Source organism: Populus nigra, chromosome 2, assembly GCF_951802175.1.
Source record: "Populus nigra chromosome 2, ddPopNigr1.1, whole genome shotgun sequence".
In the NCBI taxonomy this organism is placed as follows: Eukaryota; Viridiplantae; Streptophyta; class Magnoliopsida; order Malpighiales; family Salicaceae; genus Populus; species Populus nigra.
In genome coordinates this window covers 47,950,375-47,976,895 of record NC_084853.1, presented here as the reverse complement: position 1 = coordinate 47,976,895, position 26,521 = coordinate 47,950,375, and the positions used below count along the sequence as shown (strand labels likewise).

The window sequence follows — 26,521 nt, the reverse complement described above, 5'->3', positions numbered from 1 at the left end:
TTATAATTTTTTATTTTTTTGATGTATTGTTATTATAAATAATTTTAAAAAATATTTTTTAAATATATTTCTAAATAAAAAATACTTAAAAAAAACATGAAAACAACACTACACTTATTTCAATTCAATCCGGATTTAACCAGACAAATCGATCAAAAATGCCGTCAGCTTTGCTCTGCCCTGGTCTAATTACGTGGACCATCTGTATTGGGCTTTCATTGGACGGAAATTATTTAGGGAAGATGTGGCTATAAGGGCCCAAAAGCTTTAGGTCGGTGGCGCGTGGAGTTATCTGGATGCTTCGCGAATCTACTTCCCATGCCTTTTCTCGTACTATATTAAAAAAAAACCCCAAATTTCGAGGTACTAATACGTGTCAAAAATGATTCTTGGACAGATGGTGGAGTGTATATCTTGTGTGTGAATGTGAAGTGTATAACAAGATGACTAGCTTAATTAATATTTCTTTGACATTTGTACCGATAGACATAGCTTTGTATGATTTGATCCCTTAGTTAGTAAGCCTGTCCGGTCGGCAACCATATTATCCAACGCAAGATTGATAATAATGTTTTTTTAACGTCGAGATGAAAAATAAAATATAAAATTAAATTGTAAAATCATAAAATTATAAATAAAATTTTTAATTAATTATATATAAACAATTTCAAAAAAAAAATTAAATTACATTAAAATTTAATAAAAAAAATCAACAATATTATAATCAATAAGTGATCTAGATAAAATGAAATAAATAGATAGTGTGAATTAATAAAATAATAATATATGTCTTAAAACAAAACTTTCTAATACAAGAGAGGAATCATTGAATAACAAGAAGTACATAAGAATGTGGTGACAACTTGTTGTTCCCATCACAACAAGTTCTAATGGAATCCTATGGACAGCAAGCTAATGAGTCTAAACTAATAATTAATTAACATAAGTTAAATAATGAAATAAACTCTAGACAATGTTTAATGTGCTAGAATAAATCCATATTAAAAATAATTACTCAACATTAAGTAATTAGATAAATAAAATAGAATAATAAAACCAAAGTTTTCATGCTAAAATTCATTCATGTAACCTGAATATCTAATTTTCACACATTCTTGATAGATTTCAGTTCTAATTTCAAATACATTGTTCTCTCCCATCTGTATGAATTATTAGGACTACCATATATGGTTGAAAATCTTGAGATGTATAGTTTCCAAACCAACTTAAATTGCAGCAAAATTTCACTTGTAGCTCTAGATATGTCCCAAACAATACACGAAGGTCTAGTTTGACAAGATTCATCTAATAACTTAAACCCTCTAAAATAATATGTTCTTGAACTTCATTTGACCTGAAACGTTACCACAATATAGTTGTATGTGTCTAGTATTTATTTGTAAAATCACAGCTCGATCCAATGTATAGTTTGATAGATATGTTTGATCTTGCAAAACTGATCAGCTACCATTTTAATTTTAAATTCGGACCTGACTTGGTTCATATCATAAATTTAGTAAAATTATAAAATCAGATCGAGTTTATCAATTTTACCATTTTTATCTAGTTTGCATGAGTCAAGTCTAATTTTACTAGTTTTCAAGTTTTTAGTCTGATTTTGCATGTTTAATACATATTGACTTGTAAAATCATACGATTTTACGAATCAACTTGTGATTTTAACAACAATGATCCAAAGTCTAAAATAAAATGAGTTTCATTTTAAATCTTTTTTAATATTATCTAATTAAACTCGAGTAACTGAGGTGATTAATTTATGATCTAGCTAACTTAACCAAACCTAACTAGATTAAAATTAAAGAATTTTAAAAAAAAAACCTAAAACTAAGCAATTGTTAACAAAAATAACTAGGTAACCCATAAGCCATATCTTAAACCAATTCAATTCCTAGATCGATCATGTTTTATAATTATAAATGTAAAATGTCTATAATACAATTCCCAAGAACAATTCAGTGGAAGTATAGCGTATTTAACAAAAATATATAGGGTGTGAGTTTTTTCACAATAGTAATAGATATATTTTATTATGGATTGCTATAATGAAATTACTATTTTACCTTTCACTCTTTTATTTCTAAAGTTTTGCTTGAGAGTAGAATAGTATTTTTCATGTGACAAAATAGTTTTTATAAGATTTATTGGGGATATTTTGATGTGTTTCTTTTTTGATACAGTGCAATAACTGAATTATCTTTAAAAACAAAGTTTTAATATAACCATTCTAAGGGCTTTCTGGACGTTTTCTTTTTCTAATGCATAATAAAAATACTTGATTGCCCCTTGCACCAGATTTTTTTAGCTTTGTTTTAAGGGTATTTTTATATTTTCATATAGGTTTTTTGTTATATTTGTAGTGAGTTAGGGTTTTCTCTTTTCTTTTAACACAAATCTAATACTATGAAAATTAAAAGTTGTCAAGCGCATTGGATCAACGTGAAGGTGCATCATCTCCATCTGTACCATTTGATCAGTGTGTGAGGCATATTATGGTGATCGCACCCCACCTTCCATGACAGCTTTAGAAAGGTCTAATCATCCTCTTCATGGTGGTCTAGCACATGTTGTCAGTGGAGCTATATTGACCTTCGATTGGACTTTTTTCTTGTCTTCCTATGTTTTTTCTCTTTTTTTTTTGCCAAACTTTAATTTTATTCGTTGAATCTATTTTATCTTCCACTTTGGTCCCTATTCTCTTTATTGCTAATTGTTTTATTGTATTTTGAATTATTTTTTTCAATTGCATCACTCATATTTGACTCAATTAAATTTTTTTAGAATTTGATCCTCATTGTTTTTATTTGTTTTTATTTTATCCTCAATATTTTTCTTATTATTTTTTTCAATTTGATCCTCTGAGTCTATCTTATCTCCTAATTTAGTCCTTATTCTCTTAATTGTCAATTGTTTTGTTTTGTTTTGAATAATTTTTTTTCTCAATTGCATCCCTTATATTTGATTCAATTTTTTTTTTATTTTGATCTTCATTGTTTTGGTTTCCTTTTATTTTATCCTCAATACTTTTTTATTATTTCTTTTACAATTTAATCCCTCAACATTTTATTTCATTTAATTTGTGTTATAATTTGTAACCCCATTCCTTTTATTTCTATTTGTTTTTTTGCTTTTATTTTATTTTTAATTTTATCCCTTTACATTTTTTATAGTGGGGATTTGACTTCATTATTTTTTCATGCTTGCCCTCTATGGGCTAATCCTAGCCTTATAAACTGGGTGACGCGTTTTAAAAATCAGCATGAGTTGATTCTAAACTTTTTTATGTATTTTTTTAAATTATTTTTTTGTTTGTTTAATCATCCATTATTATATTGTTTGAGAATTTAACTTGATTATTGTTTTTAGTTTTTTTATATATATAGGGGTTATCAAGGTCTCATATCTAAGGTTGCAGGTTTTGTGCGTTAATATGTATTTACTTGAGCTTTTTTTTTCACTTCTTTTTACATTAAAGTTTTTTTTTAATCTTGTTCCAAGAGAAGAATAGCTCGTTGAACAAATCTCTTTTTAAATGGGTCAAGCATAGAGGACTAAGAGCATACCTAGCCTATTTTGTTTTGATTTTTTCCGTCTTTTCCCCCTTATAATCACTTCCCTTCATGCTTAGCTTGCTTAGAATTTAGCTGCATCATTTCTTTTTTTGAAGATTATTCTCACATTTTTGTTGTTGGCTTTTTTTTTCCTTTTACTATTGTTTTTTTAATCATTTCATTAAAATTAATATAATTTATTTAGCATAGAAAGAATATTATTTTTTTATACGAAAAATATTTTTAAGAAGCCTGCGGTTGAGCAAGAACTACATAGCTAGTCAATTATTATAAGTTGTTGGAAGATACCACCCACTTGCATATATTTGACACCTTTGATTTTTATTTTTTTGGGTTAAAATGAAAGTTTAAGCTTCCCCACTACACCTCCATCACTTGGTTAACACATGTACATGTCCACCAAACTTAGAAAATTCTCCCTTCAATTCGCCTCCTAATTACTACCAATTGACTGTTTACTCTAGTTGGTTGCTTGATGCCTATGAATTCTCAAGTGTGCATGCACGGACGTCGGCTGCCGTCTACTATAAAGAGGCAAATTGATATAAGATCACCTTTGCTTGGAAATGTAAAGGTTCTTCGTATTTGACTTGGAAGCAGTCCCAGTCTTCCCTCCGCTACTCCCTCCCTAAGGCTGAGCCCCCACCAAAACTCACATCATCGGTTCACAACGTTAACTCACTCCTGGCGTGTCCTTGGACTATTCTCTTACTTTGACCGAATTTGGTCAGGTCAGCAAGTCACTCTTGGCCACCAAGAGACTCAAAATTGCCCACCAAGAAGACGCCTCCTTGGCCTTTCCTATTACTAAACGTGCTCCACTGGATTTTTGTTTTGGATTCCTACTAACCCTTCGAATCTCCTTTTTTTGTTAGCTCACACCTCTTACTTTCCAACCACTTGTCACGCAACTTCCATCTCGAGTACTTGCCCCTTGTATATAACCCACATCATCCCCTCACTCGAACTCATAAAATTCACTCTTCTTCTATCACAAAAACAAGCTCTCTCTCTCTCTTCTCTCTCTCTCTAGAGTAATCAGCAATTCATCGCTCTTCTTCTGCTTTCTATATTAAGAAAACGAATCAGATGGCACTAGAAGCTTTAAACTCTCCAACTACAGCTCCCCCATCGTTTCAATTTGAGGATTTAAGCCTCCCCTGCGCTGGAGAGCCATGGGTAAAGCGCAAGCGCTCTAAGCGTCCACGTCTCGACCACCAGCCTACTGAAGAAGAATATCTCGCTCTCTGTCTTGTCATGCTGGCTCGAGGTTCCACCAATCTCCAATTCTCCACTTCAGGCCACCAGAAGTCCCTCACCCCATCAACAGTATTCACATCTTCAGAGCTAAAAAATAGTTACAAGTGTTCTGTATGCAACAAGGAGTTTCCTTCGTACCAAGCCCTAGGCGGTCACAAGGCAAGTCACAGAAAACTCGCTGGAGGCGGCGAAGACCAAACTACTTCCAGTACAACTACTTCTGCCATAGCAGCAACAAAAACCGTATCTAACGGAAGCGGTAAGACTCACGAGTGCTCCATCTGCCACAAGACTTTTCCCACTGGACAGGCCTTGGGTGGTCACAAGAGGTGTCACTATGAAGGCATCATAGGAGGCGGCGAAAAGAGTGGTGTCACTTCAACTTCGGAAAGTGCTGGATCTACCAACAGTCGCAGTCATAGCCACAACGAATTTGACCTCAATATTCCTGCCTTGCCAGAGTTCTCTTCATGTTTCTCTGTATCTGGTGAAGATGAAGTTATGAGCCCTCTACCGGCAGCGAAAAAGCTTCGTATTTCGATGCCACCCAGATTTGAAGTCTCCCAAGCTCAGTAGAAAAAATTAGAACCTCTGTTAGGCTGTGTTAGGTGACATCAATTTAGAGATTTATTCCATTGTTTTGACTTTTTTATTTATTTAATTAATTTTTTTGTGCATAGAAGTTGGATATTTCAGCTGTAATACTTGAAATTCAATTAATAATTATCTTCTTATCTTAACTTAACTTGTTGGATCTGTTGGTTTAATCTAATTTTCTTTTCAAGTTGCAACGTGTTGGGTTGTTTGTATTTATTTCATACCTTTTGGCATTAACTGCCCTAGCGTGCTCGCACCAGCTTTGATGTGTGCGCATAGCTTGACCTCCTCATGATGAGTTGCACAGCCGCGTGACCAGCGGAGCAAGTAGTGGTGGCGAGTTCTTTGAAAATTCAGCGTAGTTGTCGGGTCCGGCAAAGTTGTTAGATTTGGTTTTGATGATTAACTCGAAAAAAAATCTATATTACATTAGTCAATTTAAAGATCTTCAGTTGAATATCTTAATTAAAACAAGTTATTTCATTTTTAAAAAATCTTTAATATTTAATCGATTGTATTTAAATGGATTAATAAAGTTCTATCATATTAATATTTTTTTAATTCAATTGAAAATCTATTTAAATTAAATTTTAAATCATAAATTTTTCAACGCAAAGCAAATTTAACAACCATGGTTTTGAGGTCCACTTATTACGTGTCTCATGGGAATATAAAACATTTTCCACGCCAAGCTTGCAATCTAAAAAACATACGGTCCTTGGCGCAATTCATGAAGCAGCTAGAAACAAGACAAAACGCGGTGGTTTGCACTGTTGAAAATTGAAACACATTGGTCTTCTAGTTGTGATAATATAAGAAAAAATTACACGGTAATATTAATTTTTATGCGAGTCCAGTTAAGCCTACATAAAATTTTATATAATATATATTTAGGATATTTATATAATATTTATATTAAATATCTTATATCTTAGATATTTATGAGATATTTATATAAAATATATTAAAACTTCAAATTTTTTAAGATAATTATTTTTAAAAAATTTATATAAAGAATTTTTTTTTAGAAACATCGAGAGGGCTTATTTCTATTAAAAAAACATAAGATTCAACTCAAGTCTAATACAATATTTAAACAAGGCTTGAATACCACTTAAATCTAGAGAATACTCATAATTCCCATCACATATACAAATAGTATAATAACTTAAACATCAGAATATTTTTCTAGCAAGTGTTGTCGGGCTCACTAAGTCTTCTGAATCCAGTTTTATCAACCCATTGAAACCGTTCATAATTTTTCTCCTTGAATTTTTTTTTGGCCTCGTCGGTTAAGGGTATAAATAATTGAGTGGTATTTTAAGTTTTTTCCTATGTTTTGATAAATATAAATAGAAGGTTAAAAGAAAAGAAAAGAGAAGAACATAATTCGTTGAGATAGAACAATAAGAGAGGAAGAGGGGACGAAGTGAAAAGGAGGAGAGATGAGGAAGAAGAAAAAAGAAAAAGAAGTGAAAGTTAGAGTTCAAGGTTTCTAAGGTAAGATATTGATTTTTTTTTATGCTCGAATATGTTGGTTAAGTTTGATTTTAGAGTTTGAATGATTTAAGATGTTTAATTGATATGTTAGAGTGTTAACTTGACTTAAAACAAATTGATATGAGAACTAGAATTATAGGTTTTTCAGGAACTTGTCGATTATTTTTGGGATCTGCAATTTAGGAGACTAGAATATCAATATTCTAAAATCTTGATCAACCGGTTGGCCTAATGGTATCGGTATACTGATCAGTGGGGTTTGATATTTTTTTAAGTTCGTTCAGTTTGAGATATGTTCAAGAGTTCATCTTTATAATTATGTATTAATCTTTAAGTTTAGAATTCTAATATTTTATGTTACATGTTTTGAGTTGTTTTTTTAGTGTTTTTTTGTATTCATTATGTGTCCTGCTAATGTTCCTACTAGTGATACTAAGTAGTCTCCAGTTTTGCATTTGTTTGTCTTTTGCTATGTTTTCTGTGTGAAGGAGATAATCTTTAATATGTATATGATATAAATAAATTATGTTAATTATATGATGAGACATATGACATTATTGAATATCGATATATGCTGATTCATTTCCAAGTACTCATCAGTTTTTTGAATATATTTGTATTTTGTTGAATTAAATTTTATTTGATATGACATTCAGATGTTTTGATAATTATATGAATACCTGTTGTGTATTAATATCATTCTTGTCATAAACTCCATAATAACAGAGAGTAGTTAGTTTTTGTGTATATTGTATTTATATACCTAGCTAGTAAGATAGATATCGGCATGTGGCAACTGATCATCCCACAATACTCTGTTATGAAAACCTTAGGGTTTCATTTGTTATTTGTTATATGATCTATCATGTATTCCAGTGCCATATGCTAATATTATTAGTATGTATATTTATATCAATATATCCACAACTTACATTTTATAATATCAAAGATATATATTAAATGCTATTTTCTCACCGAGTTGGTTGAATTCACCCCTTCTTATTGATATTATATTCAAGTTCTTAGTTTCTATTAACATGTTGACTTTGTTGAAAGTTCTCACTACTTCCTTTGTTGGTATGCCTTACTTGTTTTTGCAAGGCTTTTTGTTTAGTAATTTTTCAATGTCTTAGATACTCCACTATTGCATTTTTATATTTAAAGTTTGGATTTTATATTGTAATAAGTATTATGAAGTGTTATTTGTTTTTTTGTTTTGTTTTAAGGAACATTTAAAAGTTTACAAATTGGTGTGTATTTTGTATAAATGATATGTATTTATAAGACTTGGTGTAAATGGAGTATCCCTCACTGCATCGTTTTCACACTGCTAATCATGGATCTGGAATTCAGATCATAATAGGTTGAATATGTAAAACAAAGAGACTGAAATAGATACAAACATGTAATCAATAATTTAGTGAGAATCCAAGTTATTTGGCTAAAGATTAAAGTTAACGTTGCTGCGTGGAATGTTTTGCGGATTACTTATAGATTTGAAAATGTTTGATTAATTAACACACACATCACAGTTTTGCATGGAATCTATTGATAATTATTTTGAAATTTTAATTAAAAAAACTATAATTTATATTTTTTAAATTTAATTTTTAACTTTTTAAGTTTCTACAATGTGAAATACACACTAATTGAACTTTTAATGGAAGATAACAATGTAAAGTAGGGGTGAGCAAAAAAATAAAAAAACCGATTAAACCGAGAAAACCGAAAAAACCGATTAGTGAAAAAAAACCTGATTAAACCGATTAAAATTTTGAAAAAACTGACCGGTTCAGTTCGGTTTCAGTTTTATAAGCTTGAAATAAAAAAAACCGAACCGAACCCAAACCGAAAAAACCCAAGCCAAATTGAAAAAAAACCGAGCCAAACCGAAAAACCGAGCCAAACTGGAAAAAACCAAGCCAAACTGGTTGGAACCGGTTTTTGTCCTAAAAAACCAAACCAAACCGAAACCGATCGGTTTGAACATATTTCGGTTTTTTTTTTAAATTCAGTTTAATTACTTTTCTTAATAAAAACCGAACCGAACTAAAAATAATCACCTCCTCTAATGTGAAGAAGTCAACTATACTGGGTTATTTCACACCACCAAGGAGGCATACTTCAAAGGGGGTTTAAGTATTCCCACCTACTTGTTAATTAATTACTTTGTCATTCTAAATCCCAGTTTCTATCAACTTGCTTCATACGCCCCACTTCTGATAGCAGTTCCTGTGGTTTCTATTCGTTGAATCTGTAGCTTTGGTATTCCAGTGCATGCATGAGCTATGTACTATCGTGGTTCACTCCAGTCATCCTGTAATAAATTAAATTAACTAATTAATAGTTAGTTGGTCGGCAGGCAGAGTTAAGAGGATTAAGAGGGATTTAAGCGTGGCAAATGACTTGATGACTTACATTACATACTATATAATTAATGTAACTTTTTGAGTCCATCAACAGCTCTCGTAGCTCAGTTGGTTAGAGCACCCGTTTAGTAAGCGGGAGGTCTTGAGTTCGACTCTCAACGAGAGCAGTAATTTGATAGTTTTTACGCGGTAACTCATTTTTGTCACGTTCTCAAACTAAGTATACGCAGGTACGCACCTTCGCTGGGTCCAAATAAAATTCTAGTGAACAGAATTGTCAATTTTTTTATTTTACATGTAAAATAAAAATTATGCATAGAAGTAAATACTAGGCACCTTCTAGATTTTTATTTAAAATCTGATCTGGAAAGATATTTATGTTATTAGTTTATTATATCAATTGATGAACCATTGGATTAATTATTTTTATTAAAATAATATTGTTTTGTTCTTTTTTCCTTATGTTAACTTGATTAAGTTTGAATAAATTAATAAAATCATTAAATTTTAATTAAATCAATCAAGTTTTATCATATTAATATTTTGTTCGGTTCAACTATAAATTTTACAACTGTGTCCAATTAAGTTTAATAACTATCTCAATTTAATGTTATTCTAAAAATTCTAAATAATTTAGAAGCAAGGTTTATGTCTTAAATTAATGGATAATCTCTTGATTCTAAAAACATGATTGATTCTTCTTTTGAGATTGTTGATGGCTAGTGATTAATAAATGCAAAAGGATGATATTTAGTAAATTTAAGGATTCTTCAATGATTAATTCAATGACTTTTTAAGAAAAATATAATAATATTATAGAAAAAATACTTCAAAAATAAATATCCTATAAAAAATAAATATTTCAAATCTTTTGTTTAAATAATTCATAGTTTATTTATAACTCATAAATTTTTTTATAAAGATGATATTTTAAAGTATAATATTATTCTAATAGCATGAGAGAAAACAAATATCTCTAATACTTGTATTAGTATTAATAGTAACATCTTTTATATTAATATTGATAGAAATATGTTGGTTTATTAAAAAAAAATATACATATTTAATGGATGTAAAATAAAATTAAAAATATAAATATGACAAAAAAAATTAGGTATTTTCCTTAACCGAGTCCCAAAAAAAAATGGTTATTCGCATGGCTGAGTCAATTCGAGGGGTTTTTTAAACAGTAAAAGTACAAGACTGAGAAGCAATTAAAAATGCATCAATTGACTGTACTGAACGAATCAAGAGAACGCGTTCCAGTCTGGTAGGCAGAGAAAAGTAAAATAAGCACACACCCATAAGAGAGGAAGATTAAGTCAACCATTGACTTTTCTGGCTTGGAATTTTACTCCATGGCAATTCATGGCTCTAATTATAAACTGGTCTTTGTTTTACAACTAGCTGAATGGAAAAAATCTTCTTCTTTCACCCTTTCTGCTGCAACTTGCATGGAAAAGCTTTATTGATCATAACTTTGATTTTTGTTTTTTACCTGAAATTCAGTACATATATTCTTTCAATTAAATAAAAAAAAAGAATATAAGTTGCGATTTTTTTTTGGTCATATGAAAAAATATTTAAATTTAAATCCCTTCCTTGTAGGCAATGCACGATGAAAGAATATATGTACTGAATTTAAATTGAGATGGAATTTAGATGATTAAAAGAAAGTAAATTCAATGAAAAATAACTAAAAAAACCTAGTTATTAAAAATAAATTATTTTTTATGCGTATAATTTTGTTTTCTTATTTATTTAATTACATAAATTCACCTAAGCATATGAACTAGTGATATTATGATAAAAAGAACCTCAACATAATAATAATAATAATAATAATAATAATAATAATAAAAAGAGGGACTCAATCAATACAAACAAGCAGAAGATTCCAAAGGCTGATCATACAGCTAATGAGGCCTTAATGGAAACCCAACAAATCAATTTACATTTCCAACAAAAACTAAAAAAGGCCCTTTTCATCTGGGCTTGTTCCCAGAGACACAGAGTCCATAAATTCATACATGTTGCTGTTAACCGAGGCCACAAATCAAAAGTTCACGAAATTTTAAATCAAAAGTTCACTTCACATACATAATAATAATAATAATAATAATAATAATAACTTATGGTATTTAGTGAATAATTAGTGTTATTTTATCATTTATTTTTTACGATTTACTTAAAAAATATTGATATTAAAAAAAAGAAGATAGGATATAAAACTCATGATACATATAAAATCATAAGAATATCTCCATTTATAATTTTTTTCTTATAATTATATATTTTATTTAAAAAAAATTCAAGAAAGTAACTAATAAAATACTACCGGTTACTTTATTTATTTATTTATTAAGCACCATAAAATTATCAAATAATCAATTCAACTCAATTACTTAAACTATTAGATTAGGTCTTAATATATGATTTATATTATTTTCTAATACATCCTCTTAAGTGAAAATCATTTAAACTTGAAATTTGCATAGGCTCACACTATATTGTGTTTAATTTTAATCACATAAATAGATATGATAAGATTTGAATTCGTGACTGTTTAGTTATTAAGACTCTGATATTATATCTAAGAATCAATTCAAAAAACTTAAATTGATTATCAGACAAAAATTACTCTACATAAAAAACTTTATGGTGCTTATTACCAGACATCTCCATTGTATTTGCATTATTGTCAGATCTATTCCGGATAAAACTTGCAAGGTCTAGGTTACTGAATAGCCAAATTAACTCAATTCATTTCAAAACGACATTATTCTTAATAAAACAAATGGAAAAATACTAAAACAAAGTTGATTTGGATTTTTTTTTAAATATAGAATTTATATGGACGAGGCTTACACAGGTCTGTCATACTCAATCAATCATGAATTAATCCATAGGATCATATAGGATTAACTCAATCAATATCAAAAATAGTTAAAAAATAAATCTCACTTGAACCAACTCCAGGTCACCACCTACTGCCGCGAATATGTTTGAGAACACGATACAAATTATATTTTTAAAAAATTTAATTTTTTTAATTAAAATTTAATATATTTTGTTTGTTTTAAATATTTTAATGTATTAATATTAAAAATAATTTTTAAAAAATAAAAAAATATTATTAATATATATTTTAACATAAAAAAATATTTAAAAAATAATTATAACTACGTTATGAAACACGCATGGGGTTTAATAACTTTACAAATCTGCGAATTGTGGAATAATGGTCTCCGGAATACTGAAGCTTGACAGTTCAGTTGAAAGTCAATAGTAGCAATTGAGCTCATGTAGAAAGCTTTCAGTAAAGTGTTTCTTTTCCTTTTCTTTTTAAAATAACTTCCAGTACTTTGATATCAAGTATGAATCAAATATTAATGATTATTCTGGAATCAAACTTGTACTAAAAGTATATAACAATCAGCAGCATTTTGTGTTTTTGAAGGGTATATTTTTTTAAAGTGTTTTTAATTAAAAATATTTTAAAAAATATAATTTTTTTTAATATCGGTATATCAAAATTATCTAAAAATACTTAAAAAAATCTAATTTAATGTTTTTTCTATGCAAAAATAAATTTAAAAAACAAATTATATCACAAAAATAAAAACTCATCCTCACCTCTTATATACAAGATCATTGTTACCTTGCTAATAGCACAAAACATTTAAACTACGGACCAAGTACAAATTCTGTTTTTCCTACCTGGCTAAATTATCAAGTAAACATCCTCGATAACTGATCCACAGTTTTCCTCCCGAGCAAACAAGATGGCCTGCTCAGAGCATAAGGCAATGACACAACATGGAAAGCTCCACATCACTTGATGTTGCTGTCGGTAGAGACCTAGTTCGATTCGTCTTGTAACTCACAGTGCATCCAAAAAAAGAGACAAAATCGAGGACAGAAAGATGCATGAGTGCTACGAGCTGAAACTGAAGCTTAGATGCAAGATGCCAATATAGCATGAATGGTGTCTGGGATGAAAGGACTCGTTTTAATTTCCTGTCTTCAACTAAGAGATGTGCCTATGCAAATCTAGTCAAATGGGTTTGAGAATGCAGTAACTTCGATTTACTAACAGCGTGCCTATTTTGAGGAGAGGGAATGGAAATGAGAGTAATTAAAAGAAAATTAAGTTAGTTTTTTTTTCCCTTGGATGCTAGAGTCAAGAGAGATTTTGTTTGGTGTAAAATAATTTATAAGAAAATAATCAACATAAAATAATTTATTGTTGATAAAAATATATATTCTCAGCTCATATAATTCTATATAATTTTTCAAAAACAATAATCAACTCACAATATTATCTAACTATCTTCTCACATTATCTACTTCTTTTTTTCACTTTTTTATTTTTAAAAATCGATTAACAAAATATCAACTAAACAAAGAGGACTGAATTATAAATGGGTTTAAAACACAAAAATTTAACATAATTTTTGAAATCATGAGAACTGATGAACTAATTTTACTAAATCAAGTAGACTAAATTGTAATTAACACTTCCGGACACTGGCCATGTTAAAGAGGTCGAGAGTTTGTGCCTTGATTCAATGGATTCTTTCTTCTCGTCAAAGAACCATCAAGTGAAGCTACGGATCATGGATGATAGGTCAAGCATTTAATCCCAAAAAACACGGTGCTAAAATAATTGTGGGAGTAGAAGGTGGTGCTCGCTACAGGGAAGAAATAATTGGGGTAATAGAAGTTCAACTCACAACTCGAACTCTCAGCCGAGCCGTGCCCTTTCCATATCGTTGTCTGTCCAACTCTCTGTTGATATCTTCCTAGTGGGCCTACTAAAACAGAATATGTTTATCTCATCTGTGCCGAAAACGAAGGTGTTCCATGTATTTAAACACCGTATTTATTCGATTAAAAAAAAGAAAAAGAAAAAATATCATGTATATTATCTTCTTTTTCTGTGCGGTGCATGAAGGATAAAACATAAAGAAACTAGGGTCTCAGGAACAAAATGCTAGCAGCATCACCCGAAAGGAGTCTAATCGAACTCGGAGGTGGAGAATCCCAAACCATACTAGGAGAAATCTGGGAAGCACCAAGCTTAACTAAGAAACCTGCAACATAATTTTCCTTCTCAAAGGGTATGCTGTATACTATCTTACCTCCCATACCTGACAAGTTTTTTGGGTCCCGTATGAGCTTAAATTAGGCTAATTAGCAAGAATAATAATTATATCAAGGAAAAAGAAAAATAAGATTTGGTAAAACAAGGGTTATGTTCTTGTTCTTAGGAAGCAAATTGTCCTAATACATTTTCCGCCTTGTCTAAAAGAGGAGCTGATGTCTCTCATAGGAGCTGGAGGAAAATATTAATGGAGTTGTAAGGTAAGTTTCATGTGAACAGGATTGAGTATATATCTACTATGAACTCAATCTTTTTATTCTCCATTTTGTGATCTTCAAGGTGTTCAAAAAATAAAGAGAAAAATTTTGTATAAACTAAAAAGATGTTTGAGATCGTGGCTGAATCTTGATTTAAAATAAAAATGAATTTTTTTAGTTTAATTTTTGTTTTTATTTTATGATTTGATGCTCTAAATTTTTTAAAAATAAAAAATATTATATTAATATATTTTTAAATAAAAAACAATTACTAAAATCATAAAATCATCTGAATTGAGAGTATTTGTATGTTCGTCCATAATAGATAGAAGGTATATCTGAGCCTGCCAATTTTTCCTCAAAGCCAGAGCTTCGTTAGGCCAGAAAATTGAGGGCCTGATTGCGATGGCTTACATGGAGTTTTTGTGGCCGGTGGGATTTTTGTGGATCAACGGTCAACGGTGAGTTAATAAAATGAACTTCTACATTAAAAACCCTCAACTAATTTTTTTATTGATCTGCTGAATTACCTTATCTATTTTATAATTTTTTATGATAATTATCTTATATTCTTTTTTATCGCATTAAGCATGGTAAATAGTTTTCAAAATCGTTTTTCTCATTTGTTTTGAAAATGAATGTGTTCCATATATTCAAACACCATGTGTTTATTCTATATATATATAAAAAAAACATCATGTTTTTTGTCTTACCTCTTAGGCCTGGCAAGTTTTGTCAGGGACATGAGCTTAGGTTTAGCCTCATTAGCACAAGAAAGAAAAGAAAATAAAGGCAAAGATTAGATAAAATTAACAGTCCTGCTTAATACCATAATAAAAGTGATTTTTTCTTTTTCCTTTACAATTTTAACAATTCAATATATTCTCATGTTAGTTTTTATATATTAAAATCACAGTTATTAAATCAAATTCAGAGTAGGATAAATTAATTTAAATTAACTTAAAAATCTATATTTTTTTTTATAAAAAATCAGAACAACCGTTGTTTGAGAAATTTTTTATAAAAAACATAAATAAGTTTTTAATAATGTTATACCAAGTCAATTAATTCCTATGCTTTTTTATGAAATTTGAATAACTCCAAATTTCAAGTTGGCTGGCACACACTCGTCTAAATTTAATAAGTAGATATTTTCAATGATTCTAAATAAATACCGATTGACACTTGAAATATATATATTTTCTTATAATCTCTTCTAAAATTATAATAATATGAAAAGCACAATTACTTATTACTATCCAGCTAAAGCTTTAAAATATATATTTAACTAAAATTGGGGTTGAAAGTAAAATTAAATAAAAAATAATTTAATATATGCAAACTCTTAAAAGGCACAAAGAAGATATCAATTCCCAGCTCTATCCCACGCTCCCACCTACGGGGCGACTGGACTTCAACTTCGTACCCGTACCTTAAAAAAACCAACTAAAAGAAAAAACAAAAGGAAGCGGACCCACTTCAATCTGACGGCTCAAAACACTCAAAAAAATAAAATCCAATGGCGTACCTTGACTTGTAGAACAAAAGACGCGAAAACACGGAGCCGCTCGTGCCCAGAGTTTGGAAGATATTCGCCTCGACAACCACAAACCCCTCCTGGACCCCACAAATCACTAAAAAATCCCCACCGTTCAATCCGCAAAAACCCTTAACTTAACCACAGTTGCCTTTTTAACTTAACCACGGAACCACACCCCCTGCTTTTGCCCTCTTATACACCTTCACCGCTCCCTAAAGCTCACTCCTTCCCCTAACTTAAAACTAATCCTCTCTTGCTTTATCACCAAGAAAAATATCACCATTTTATTTGATCATCACGAAAAGCATCAAGACCAGTCAGTAATTATATCAGACGGTGGATATGAGCTGCAATGGTTGCCGAGTGCTGCGAAAGGGGTGCAGCGAGACATGCGTATTGAGGTCGTGTCTGCATTGGATCCCCACCCCTGAAGCCCAGGGTAACGCTACCCTGTTTCTAGCTAAGTTTTTTGGCCGCAGTGATCTCATCTCTCTCATCTCCGCCGTTCCCGAGTCCCAACGCCCTGGTATGTATAAACGTATAAACACACAACAAACCGTATATACACAGTTGTACATGTAGAAGAGTACAAATTAATTTTACCTTTTCTTTTTGTAGTTTTGTTTCAATCGCTGTTATTTGAGGCGTGCGGGAGAACAGTGAATCCGGTGAACGGAGCGGTGGGGTTATTGTGGAGCGGTAACTGGCACGTGTGTCAGGCGGCTGTGGAGTCAGTGCTTGCCGGTGAAACCTTACGGCCGTTACCTGGAATTCTCACCGGAGTCTTAGCGCCGAATTGTGATGAATCATCGGACAGTTTCTCTGCGGCTGCGTACGCCGTGCAGAGCATGACGTGGAATCAATCAAAACCGTTTGATAAGGAGAATAATAATCAAGTGGTGTCTGATCATCATGTGAATCTGTGTCTCGCTAGAGGAAGAGGTGGAAGAGATAAGAGAGGAAGAGATGCGGTGTCGTTTTATACAGGAGGAGAATCGGAGACCACAAGCTTTGAAAGCAGTGGAGCTGATAAGAATAAACTTTTGAACCTGTTTGTTTGAATAAATAATAAATTTAAGACACAGAGTAAAGGTTTTGCTGTAACCTCTTTTTTTCCTCTATAAATATAATGCCGGAATTTTAGTCCGGTGCGTTTTTGGCTGGATATGGACATTTTTCCGGTGTAACTTTGTTTTAGTTTTTTTTTTAATTATTATTATTGTTTTAGTTAAATTATTGGATACTCTTTTCTCTTTATTTTTCGCTTTTATGATAATGATGGTTCATCATGTGTTTGTTTTTTTTTTTTTTATGTATAATCCATCATTCATGGTTGTATTATTTGTAAAATTAACTGAGAATAAGCCTATTAAATTCAATTTGAGAACTAATATAAAAAAGATTTGTGTTATTGAATTAGTTCAATTCAAATTATTATTTTTTTATTAAAATGGTAGTTTTTAATTTTTTTTTTAATTTTGACTTGATCAATAAATAAAAATATTAAAAATTAATTGAATTAAATGCATTTAATGAAGTTTATATTTTATATGATTTAATTAAAAACTTGATTTGAATAAGGGTATGGATTCAGATCTAGGATTTAACAAATATGATATTTGTTTGTTAATTAATTTGCTAGTACATGAAAGGGGTGTAGGTCCGGTCCGTACATATGGAGAAGCGAGGGAGCTTCTCAGAGATAGAGATAAGCTGAAGCAGCTGCTGCTGCTGCTGAGACCCGTGACGGGGGTGGTACCACCTAAGAGGGAGAGGGCGACAGACCTAGACGAACCATGGTTTTCGAATGAAGAGTTTGGTGTAGCTGTACAATGCTATCTTTTCCTTGAAGGATAATGATAATTTGATTCAGAAGTGTAAAGTGCTGAAACGCAGATCAAGAGTTGAGAATTTGACACATGATGGAAGACAATGTCGATTCTAATCAGTTGTAATATCATGCTGCTATATGTATGCTACCACATCAACTCGAGAAGAAAGTTCTTAAATCCGATTTTGATTTTGATTTTGTTTATCTGACTTGTGCGAGTCAACTCAGAATGATTTAAATTAATTTAAAAAAATATTATTTTATTTTTTTAAAAAATATTAAAATATAATTAAAAAAACTAAAATTAAATTTTACGGTATAAAACTCAACACAAACTAGATTATAGATCATCAAATTACTAGATTGACTCATTAAATTTAGGGTGAAGAGTTATGTAAATTAACTTAAATTGACACATTAATTTAAAATAATGTTATTTCAAGAATTTTTTTAAAGATTAAAACATAATTTTAAAAAAACTAAAATTAAGTTTTGATGGTTTATTCAAGTCACATAATAAATAGCAAACTCAATCAAATCTAAACAAGTTTATTTTAATATAAAACCCAACACAAACTAGATCTTGCATCATTAAATTAAGATTGACTCGTCGGACGGGTCGAATTTGACAAAATTGAGGCTGCCTCCCCAGTCTTCGGAGAGAGATGGAGTGGTAAGTCCTAACCAAATAGATGCATATGTAAACAATCATATGTCTAGTTCAGCTATCCTATCCTTGCTAGCTGATAATGTAATGTTCACATGGATGATTTGATGCTGATAAGGTTCACTGATGACAAATGAGATTATGACGTCGTATTATTATTATTATTATTATTATTCTGTAGCCTTGTTAATATAAATTTGATGTTGGCTTATTATCTATCTCTCTTTACAGATTTCGAGTATCTCGTTGATTAAGCTTCGGGCAGTAGCTAGGCTAGATGCCAAGTACAACACAAAAGGAGCATGGACTTCTTCACATGAAGGCAGATGATTTTTGACCCATGGTCTCAAACTAGCCAAGCAGCTGGTAGATGAGGAGGGAGCATCATAGAATTACGTTCTTGACATGGGACGGAAAATGGGGGTGAAAAGGATGGGCCCCAGTTGAGATTTTGTGGAGAAAAAAATGGTGCGGTGCACGTCAGCTTCCTCCCCCTCTAGTCCTCCTCCACTGGAAGTGCGTTCCACGGCATTTTAACACCAAAAAAAACTTTCCTTGGCAAAAAGACAGCGTTATATCATATATGCAAAGAGAACACAAATAGCAAAAGAGAGAGCCATTATTATTCCAATCCTTTCGAGTCGCTGCGTCTCATGGCATATGCTGTGGATCCCACCTCATCTCCGCTGGATCGCCATTTTAGCATACTTCCCGTCACCGTTCTGTCCTAGCAATGGGAGAGTTGGGCGATGCAAAAGCAAAGTTAGCAGGCTAAATGCTTTGTACTTGGAGAGAAATGTGATTATTAATTTAAGGAAAAGGAAGGGAATGACGTGAAGCCGAAAGAGACTCTTAAGGAATCTTATTGAGATCGCATCATAATTCCTTGCTTTCAACATCACTGTATTTTTGACAAACAACATTATAAAAGTCGATCACCTCCTGTTCCATGACAGGGAGTTACTATTATTTTTATTACCATGGTCTTTTCAAGCAATTTGATAGCTCTAAACAGACGGCTCCTGTAGCATGCATGGAGCAATTGAGCCTCTCATGTGACTGAAGCATGCTTTGTGACTCCACGATTAAGCAACTCTTCATCGATTAACAAAATATTGTTCTTTAGGAACCTAACCAAATAAAACCAATGGAAAAAAACAACTAAAAGAAACAGAAAATTACGAGAGAGGATGATGGGAAAAGGACTCGTGAGATACTTTTTAAACGTGATTTTTAATTGAAAACATGTTACAATAATATTTTTTTTTAATTTTAATATTAATATATTGAAATCATTAAAAAAACACTTAAAACAGTATTAATTTAATACTATTTAAAATAAAAAATATATTTTTTAAAACAAACAAGTTGTAACCCAAAACCAAATTCATTAATCTTGACGCATGACTTTCGATGCTAGAGAGACGTGTCTCCTCAACCCTCACGGTCATCTTCCATCTTTAAAAACAGCATCCAAACAAACGCTCATTTTTAAAGCACCTGCACAACGTGACAAATAACAACGGTCCATTTTCATAGACAGAGAATAACTGCGGAGCAGGCCCAGAAAATGCCTAATATAGCGATGACATCCATTTTCAGGCAAAAGGCCCAATACAGAGTAAGTTCTTTTCCGATGGTGTAATCAAATTTCTTACAACATTCAACATTCTTTTGATTGAGGTCACTAACTGCTGATCAAGCAAGGATAATAAGTCGGGGATACACAACAGATGGATGTACTGAGAAATAAACTGCAGAGAATCATCGTTGGGACACCAAATGCAACTCACAAGTCACGAATGCACGTAAATAAAACAGTGCAAACAAGAACTAAAGAATGGAAAGAAAACTGGAAGAGGAAACCAGGAAAAGAAAGAGATTGAAAATATCATTGTATATATTTACATACGATGAACTCTGCCCTATAGAGAAGTACCTAAATACAATCTAAATCTGACTTTGAGATTGGCAACTTCGTGCCATCTACGCGTACAAAATAGCTACTTTTTGCTTGTCCATTCAATACTTTCTTAGTTCCTCTCAGTTCCTTGAATCGGAGGATAAAAGGGTTTGATTTGATATTGTTAGCATTAAGGAAGGAGTTAAGTGATTTGAGCTTTTTACACTTGTGTTGTCAGGCTGGAAGGCACTCATTTTAGCTGTAAAATATGACTTTTCAGGCTGCATTCTTTTACCTGGCAACATGAACACTTTTAGTTAAAAAGCTAACAGCATTAAAGGGAAAATGCCAAGAGCTACAGGATCAGGATATAGATGGCTCCTCTACTAAGTATAACAAAAGCACTAAAATGAATTTTACTTCTATACCACCTTCTTAATTCTTTGTAAGAGTAAACCAAACACAATTACCTGCAAGGCTGCAATGGTTGACAATAGATCCTTGCACTGATAAAGCCTATTACACTCCTTCCGACTTGCCTTTTCAAGTTCCACCACCAAAGAGTTTACTTCCTCAACCTATGGTAATGCAAGGATAAATAAACTGTTAACACGTTGACAATGATCACACAAGGCCATCTTCGGAAGGTTGATAATTCAGCCAACACTAGGTTGTATGCGCACAATAAAAATCAGTCACGACAAAGTGTTTATATTTCCATTTGTGAGTCACCAAGAGAAGGTAGTAGATCATTTCCAGTACTAGGCTCCTGACAAGGCAGAAGTAATTCCATAAAATTTATGCAGCTTCTTTGGGGGGTTAGGGTTTTGAAGGGGTATTCACTGGGAGGCCAACATGGCCAGCTCCGAGCAACAAAATATGCAGTAGCCGCCCTTCATCCTAGAAATCCCTTCCATCTATATCAAGATTAAACTTTAGACCTCTAGCTAAGCACAAACACTGGACTATCTAAAACTTGAAAGAAAAGGGCTTAAACACTGATACATTAAGGCTATGTTTGTTTCTTGTAAAATATGTTTCCATAAAATATTTCTCATTTTCTCATGTTTGGTTCAGTTGGAAAAACTTGGTCAACAGAAAATATTTACAATCAAAGGGGGGAAAAAAGCTTGAAACAAAGGAAGACAACTTCCTGTTCTCAAGAGATGAAAATATTTTACGAAATCATCTTTTTTCATATATACCAAACACCAAACAATCATTTTCAAGGAAATTTTACTTAAAATAGCCAAGCAAAGAAAAATGATATATTTCCAGGAAATATTTTTTACATAAATCCAAAAACAAGTTATTTCACATGTGACAAACAGAGCCTAACGTGGCAAAATGTTCACTTATTGATACTGAATAAAATCCAGAAAAGAATGAGTGCAAGAATGAAGGTTAAAAAAGGAAATGAAAGAGAGGAGTGGGAAGAGGAAAATAATGACCTTGGATAACAGTATGCAAATTGAGGATGCCATTGCCTGCATCACATCAACCGCTGAACATATAGCATCCTTCAGGTTCTGGACATCTGCCTGTAGAATTACAAATCAAATAAAGCAACTATCAAATACCCAACTGAAACCAACATGCCCAAAATGAAAATCATGTCAAGGAAAATGGCACATACCCTTGCCCCACCAACAACAGGCAGACGGAGTGTGCTAGCCTGCAAAGCTTCAATGGCTCCCGATAAAGAATGGGAGTAATCCTGGTCAATCAATGCCAGTTCTTCTAAATATAGCATCTGCAGCAATCATGCACCAATAGTTTAAAACACAAAATCACTTGAAATAAACTACCTTCAAGCTCTCCAGTAAAGCATGCATCTCCATTAAAATAAAACTTTGATTTGGCCATTGCTCTTTAATAAAAGAGAGTAAACTTAAATAGCATTCAAAGCAATGACATGGTTGAAATCAAGTCACATATGGTTTGAAAATCTTTGACAATCCGTTCAAGAACACAGCCTAATGAGAGTCAAGTTTACATGAAAAAGCGTGTGTGTATGTGACAAACATAGAGGATTTAAACACTTTCAATAACGGGATTTAAATATTAGCTTAAAATGACAAATGCCACATCTTAAAATTCAATTTATTAGAAACACTTCAAAAGTGCACCAGTAAAATTTGCATAATATACTAAAACGAGTACAGCAACATAGGAAAACGTAGTGCTTGTATGTATGATGGGGATGATGCAGTCGTATCTTACTTGCCCCTTGAGGATGGAAATCAACTTCAAATTATGTCTTAGCCACTGTAACTCTGTTCTTTTTGCTCTAACAGATTCATACAGTTTTGATGTTGTTACACGTGCATTATACAGGCTTTTCTGGTACAGAGAAGAACATTTAGACAAGAAAATTCCTCTTAGATAATTTGATTAGTTAAGTTAAATTGCATAATAAATGAGTCACCCAAAATAAAAATGAAAGGTAAGCATAACAAAAATCAATACATCCATCATCATATTGGCCAAAAGTGGAAATGCTGGGTATTACTATTATTTAGATATGCTTAAATAGTTTAACTTTTGCCACAATCTTACTAAACGCTAGAAGTGATAGATGGACACATCTACAACACTTGTCTTCTCACATGGACAAGCTATACAGTCGATCAGGCTTTAGTGAAAAATATTAATAGCTCAACATGAATAATATAATTGTGAGTTTCATGTTATAGAATTGACTTACTCAAAAAAAAATTAGAAGGGAACTAAAACACAGGGGAGGGGGTCTGAGCAATTATTTTTAGTCAAAGCTTCTAAAAGAAATTTTGAAAACCTAGCACCCATGACCTGTCAACATGATCAAAATAAGCGAACTGCAGAATCAGCTTCCTATCATATTAAATACAAGGGTAAAAACTAAAAATCAATCTTTTCTCCATCTCATCTCAAGCCAAGAAAAAATTCATCTTGTCAGTATGGTTTCATTAACAATACAAATTCTTCGTTAATAATAGTCCTCAATCCCATAATTAAGAAGGTTTGACCTGTATATAAAAATTGTCGCTCAATAAGTTGTCATTATTAAGAATTTAGGCTGGCAGATGAAAAGCAATATACTAGAAATTTTTATTCACCTTACAATCGCACCCTCCACAAAACTTTAAAAAGCTAAACTCACGCGATTTGACAGTTATATTTTTTTTCCACTGATCCCCTACTATGTTTATTACCATATTAACAGATCATCTTCACCCTTGAATACATGAAACTCAAAACTAGACTTGATGGATGGTTGTACCTAGATGGGAATTTAATGCCAAAATACCAAAATAAGAGGGCAGAGCGCCAAATGACATTGCCCCATCTCCAATGGCTCAGCCTCTTGTTAGGCTTTTCAGGCAGTAAGTTTCCTTTTAACCATGTCAGAAACTACGGAAAAAAGCAGCATGTTCAAATGGATATTCAACTGCCCCACCCAACCTCCACCAATCATACATCATCAACCAATCAATTTACATGACCTTACACCAGTCATCATGGCACAAATTTGATATCAACCTATAAGTTCTTCCCTACTGCTTATGCAAAGCATTAACAGGAACTAGCAAGTTCCCTTCCACTAGTAGTTCACAAATGTGACCAACTAGTTGTGCAAAAAATTCATCTCCTTCTGTTGTGAATGACCATGACTATTTACTTCTTGATTGCCAATCAACCCCAAGACTTCAGTTTTTATTAGGCATTACTTAAACCATCCAGATTAGATCAAATCCCTAAGTTAAAAAAAAAATGAAAATCGGCACTCCTCACTGACAACTATATCAATGGTAGAACACCGATGGCAGGACAACATGGAAAGAAGCAGCAAAGATATTATTATGGTTTCCTTTCCACTAAAATACTCTATGCCATTCATCAACTGGTAGTAGTTACCAAGCAAAATACACAAAATAAAGAAAATATATACTAAATCATAGAAAACAGAGATCATACCTCTACATTCAACCTCTGGGCTGACAAAGCGTAATCAGCTCTGGCATTGACAAAACGCCATTGCAACATCCGATTATGCAAAATCCTTAGCAAATGCACCTCCACAATCCGATTCTCCCCAATCCTCCCTCTCCTAATATCAGCTGCAAAGCTCAAAATTGAAAAGGTACTACTCACATTGCTCAAATTACTACTGACAACACCTCCCACAGCATTCCTCACTCTCGAAGGACTCATTCCCCTCATAGGAGACAATGAAGCTCCTGATAATGTCCCAAACTTACTAGGTGATGCAGGCCGTAACGCTCCGCCACGTATAGGAGACAACTGTCCCCGACTATTAACAACTCCTTTTGGAGAAGATACTGGACTATCACTTCCAAACTTCTTTGGTGCAATAAGTTTAGCAGGTGTAGGTCCTTTTAATCCGGCATTCCGAGAACCTGGTGACCCAGGCTCTGGTTGCCGCCTGATTCTACTATTAGTCTCTTTCCAAAACCTTGCCGGCACAATTAATCCACGAGCTCCTTGTCCTCCGACACCAACAGCATTTCCACTACTACTCTCTGAAGTAGTACCAGATGATGCACTCTCAGTATCAGAAGCCAAACGATGCTCACTATGCACAGCAGATCCGTCAACATCCAACGGCTTTGCGGATTCAATTACACTAGAGTCAGGGCTCAATCTGCTTTCAATTGAAGACCTAATAATATTGTTGTTGTTGTTGTTGCTGCTGCCCACCATTGAATTTTGCAATGCCTTAACAACATTCAAATTGACTCCAGATCCAGCTAATTTCTTCCCATCATCAGAACAATCCATGCTTCTAGTCATGGAATTCTGTTGCCTCAATCTCCCTGGCCACCGACGTTGCTCCATAGTCCTTGAATTCTCCGCCTGATCAGCTCCTCTGGTAGGTATTGGAGTAGTTGCTTTACGCCTCTCCGGTGTTCCTTTTCTTACAGCACTGGGAGACGAAGTTGGCTTCGCTTTACTCACTTGAAACGAAAACGACTCTCCTTGAAACGACACCGATAATCTTCTCGTTGAAGTAATCAACATTCTCTGAGCATTCGTTATCTCACCACCACCACCACCACCACAATTGGCATTTCCTATTCTTGAATCAAGAGAGTTAGTTCTCGGAGTAGCCGGACGCCTACGCTCCAATGACTGTGACCGTTTGATTGCGGAAGCAGCGGAAGGAGTTGGAGTCATCATGGCCGTTCTTCGTGAAATTGACGGTGATGCGCACCGGTTAAATGTTGAAGTAGAGGATGCCGATGCCGATGCCGATGACAAGTAGCGAGAACTGACTTCCCGGGATTTGGGACGGCGAGGAGCGAGAGCATTGTCAGGGTCTGATGGTAATAAAGGAGGCCTTGCAGGGTTTAGGTTTTGCGTTGTTCTTGCTGTTGATCTCGTTTTGGGGTTTATCGGTGTTGAAACTGCAGTTACCATTGTCGTGAGAAAATAAATTCAAAATTCAATTCAGATATCATTCTTCGTCGAAACCCTAATATCTGTTTAAAACCCAGTCAAATAATTTATTAAAAAATAACTATAGAGGGAATTAAGGAGATAAATCAGTGAGTGAGAGTGGATTTAGAGAGAGTGTGAGAGAAACAAAAAATTGACCGGGGAGTTTTTTTATGACCGTTACCGTTTCCCGGCGTGATAGTAGAGAGGGTGGTGTCGTTTAACTGGAGGCGAGATTTTGGAGCATAACTGTCGTCCTACAATTTGTTTTTCTAATAAATGTGAATATAGACACGGTTTTTGAAGATTTGATGTACTCGCTGGTTATATATGGGGTTGGAGACTCGCGCGTTGAGGAGGTGACGTGGTTAATAATGGGGGTAGTTTTGGAAATGGGCAAGGAGAATGTTGCGTTTTGATGACGTGGCTATACTTGAAAGCGAGTTTGTGGGTTAGTTTTG

The 26,521-nt window shown here is 32.8% G+C and overlaps 3 protein-coding genes, 1 long non-coding RNA gene and 1 other non-coding gene across 6 annotated transcripts; 3 read left to right on the top strand and 2 right to left on the bottom strand.

The window, feature by feature from the left end:
• The first annotated feature begins 4,554 nt into the window (after positions 1–4,554).
• On the top strand, positions 4,555–5,595 carry LOC133682007 (zinc finger protein ZAT10-like). The gene has a single exon (XM_062105232.1). It carries the CDS (start codon positions 4,680–4,682, stop codon positions 5,424–5,426), a length of 747 nt encoding a protein of 248 aa, XP_061961216.1. The 5' UTR covers positions 4,555–4,679; the 3' UTR covers positions 5,427–5,595.
• Positions 5,596–9,409: 3,814 nt separating this feature from the next.
• TRNAT-AGU (transfer RNA threonine (anticodon AGU)) lies at positions 9,410–9,483 on the top strand. Its single transcript has one exon. It is a non-coding gene; the product is annotated as a tRNA-Thr (tRNA).
• A 6,509-nt stretch (positions 9,484–15,992) lies between these two features.
• Positions 15,993–16,965, bottom strand: LOC133682212 (uncharacterized). The gene is made up of 2 exons (XR_009836634.1): positions 16,824–16,965; positions 15,993–16,743 (listed from the first exon to the last, which is right to left on the bottom strand). It is a non-coding gene; the product is annotated as an uncharacterized LOC133682212 (long non-coding RNA).
• LOC133682210 (LOB domain-containing protein 39-like) lies at positions 16,563–17,385 on the top strand. Its single transcript, XM_062105493.1, has 2 exons — positions 16,563–16,746; positions 16,839–17,385. The coding sequence occupies exons 1-2, from the start codon at positions 16,563–16,565 to the stop codon at positions 17,279–17,281; spliced, it is 627 nt and encodes a 208-aa protein (XP_061961477.1). The 3' UTR covers positions 17,282–17,385.
• A 3,186-nt stretch (positions 17,386–20,571) lies between these two features.
• On the bottom strand, positions 20,572–26,346 carry LOC133682791 (QWRF motif-containing protein 2-like). 2 transcript variants are annotated; one of them, XM_062106313.1, is made up of 6 exons: positions 24,579–26,346; positions 22,845–22,964; positions 22,258–22,374; positions 22,073–22,162; positions 21,092–21,199; positions 20,572–20,916 (listed from the first exon to the last, which is right to left on the bottom strand). In XM_062106313.1, exons 1-6 carry the CDS (start codon positions 26,040–26,042, stop codon positions 20,872–20,874), a joined length of 1,944 nt encoding a protein of 647 aa, XP_061962297.1. In that variant the 5' UTR covers positions 26,043–26,346; the 3' UTR covers positions 20,572–20,871. The 2 variants fall into 2 exon arrangements, with proteins under 2 accessions (XP_061962297.1, XP_061962298.1); XM_062106314.1 differs by lacking the exon at positions 22,845–22,964.
• Between the last annotated feature and the right edge of the window lie 175 nt (positions 26,347–26,521).